Source organism: Emiliania huxleyi (genome assembly GCF_000372725.1).
Source record: "Emiliania huxleyi CCMP1516 chromosome Unknown EMIHUscaffold_189, whole genome shotgun sequence".
Classification (NCBI taxonomy): Eukaryota; Haptophyta; order Isochrysidales; family Noelaerhabdaceae; genus Emiliania; species Emiliania huxleyi.
In genome coordinates, this window is record NW_005200701.1 from 16,902 (window position 1) to 18,261 (window position 1,360).

Consider the following 1,360-nt stretch of genomic DNA (forward strand, 5'->3'; position numbering starts at 1 on the left):
GGTGAGGGTGGCGGCGGCGAAAGGTGGCGGCGACGAGGGCGACGGTGGCGAGGGCGGAGGGGGGGAAGGTGGCGGCGGCGACGGCGGCGGTGATGGGGGTGGCGACGGCGGCGGCGGTGATGGCGGCGGCGAGGGCGGCGGTGACGGCGGTGGTGGAGGCGGCGGCGACGGTGGCGGGGGCGGGGGCGGCGACGGCGGCGGGGGCGAAGGTGGCGGCGGCGGAGGAGGAGAGGGCGGTGGCGGCGACGGCGGCGGAGGGGGGGGGGGCGGGCTTCGGCGCGGTGGCGGAGATGGCGGTGGCGGTGGCGAGGGCGGCGAGGGCGGCGGCTTACTGTGAACGCCCGGAGGCGAGGGCGGAGGTGGCGGGGACGGTCGTGGTGGTAATGGTGGTGGCGAGGGTGGGGGAGGTGGCGGCGGTGAGGGCCGCGGCGGCGAGGGCGGTGGCGGCGGCGGGGGTGACGGCGGGGGCGGTGAGGGCGGCGGCGGCGGCGGCGGCGGGGAAGGAGGCGGGGGTGGTGGCGGCGACGGTGGTGGTGAAGGTGGTGGCGGCGACGGTGGTGGTGAGGGTGGCGGGCTTGGCGGAGGAGGCGATGGCGGTGGAGATGGTGGCGGCGGCGCCGGCGGGGGAGGACTCGGTGGCGGCGGCAAGGGTGGCGGCGGTGAGGGCGGCGGTGATGGCGGTGGGCGCGGAGGCGGCGGTGAGGGTGGCGGGAAGGGCGGCGGCGAGGGCGGTGGGGACGGCGGCGGCGGGGACGGCGGCGGCGGCGAGGGAGGCGGAGAGGGCGGTGGTGGTGAGGGCAATGGCGACGGCGGCAGCGACGGCGGTGGCGGCGAGGGAGGAGGTGCGGAAGGCGGAGTGCAAAGAAATTTTTCGCCGCCATAGCATCCCCCGGATCCGTTGTCATGGCAGTACCTGTGGTATGGAAGCCCAATAGGATTGACGGCATAAAAGCTTGAGCAGGGTCCGTCAATATTGGTGACAAGCTGGCTGCACCATTTGTTCAATTCAGCCATGGCGTCTGACCTCCCTGACGCGTAAAGGGTCGGACAATCGAGGGGCGATGGCGGCGGCGGCGTGGGCGGTGGTAGCCAGGGCGGAGGCGGCGAGGGCGGGGAAGGGCTCGGCGGCGGGCTGGGTGGAGGCGGTGAAGGCGGCGGCGGCGGCGAGGGCGGCGGCGGCGAGGGCGGCGGCGGTGAAGGCGGAGGCGGCGAGGGCGGCGGCGGTGAGGGCGATGCGGACGGCGGTGGCGGTGAGGGCGAGGCGGACGGCGGCGGCGGCGAGGGCGAGGCGGACGGAGGAGGTGGCGACGGTGAGGCGGAGGGAGGCGGCGAGGGCGAGGCCGAAGGAGGCGTGCAGCAG

At 77.1% G+C, this 1,360-nt stretch overlaps 1 protein-coding gene across 1 annotated transcript in view; it reads right to left on the bottom strand.

Moving 5' to 3' along the window:
• Window positions 1-886, bottom strand: part of EMIHUDRAFT_113418 (hypothetical protein) — a gene marked incomplete at both ends in the record, with an annotated part of 17,719 nt that extends 16,833 nt beyond the window's left edge. Inside the window, one exon of the mRNA XM_005782568.1 lies at window positions 371-886. Coding sequence (XP_005782625.1) covers window positions 371-886 — 516 coding nt within the window. The remainder of the gene's footprint in view (window positions 1-370) is intronic.
• Between the last annotated feature and the right edge of the window lie 474 nt (window positions 887-1,360).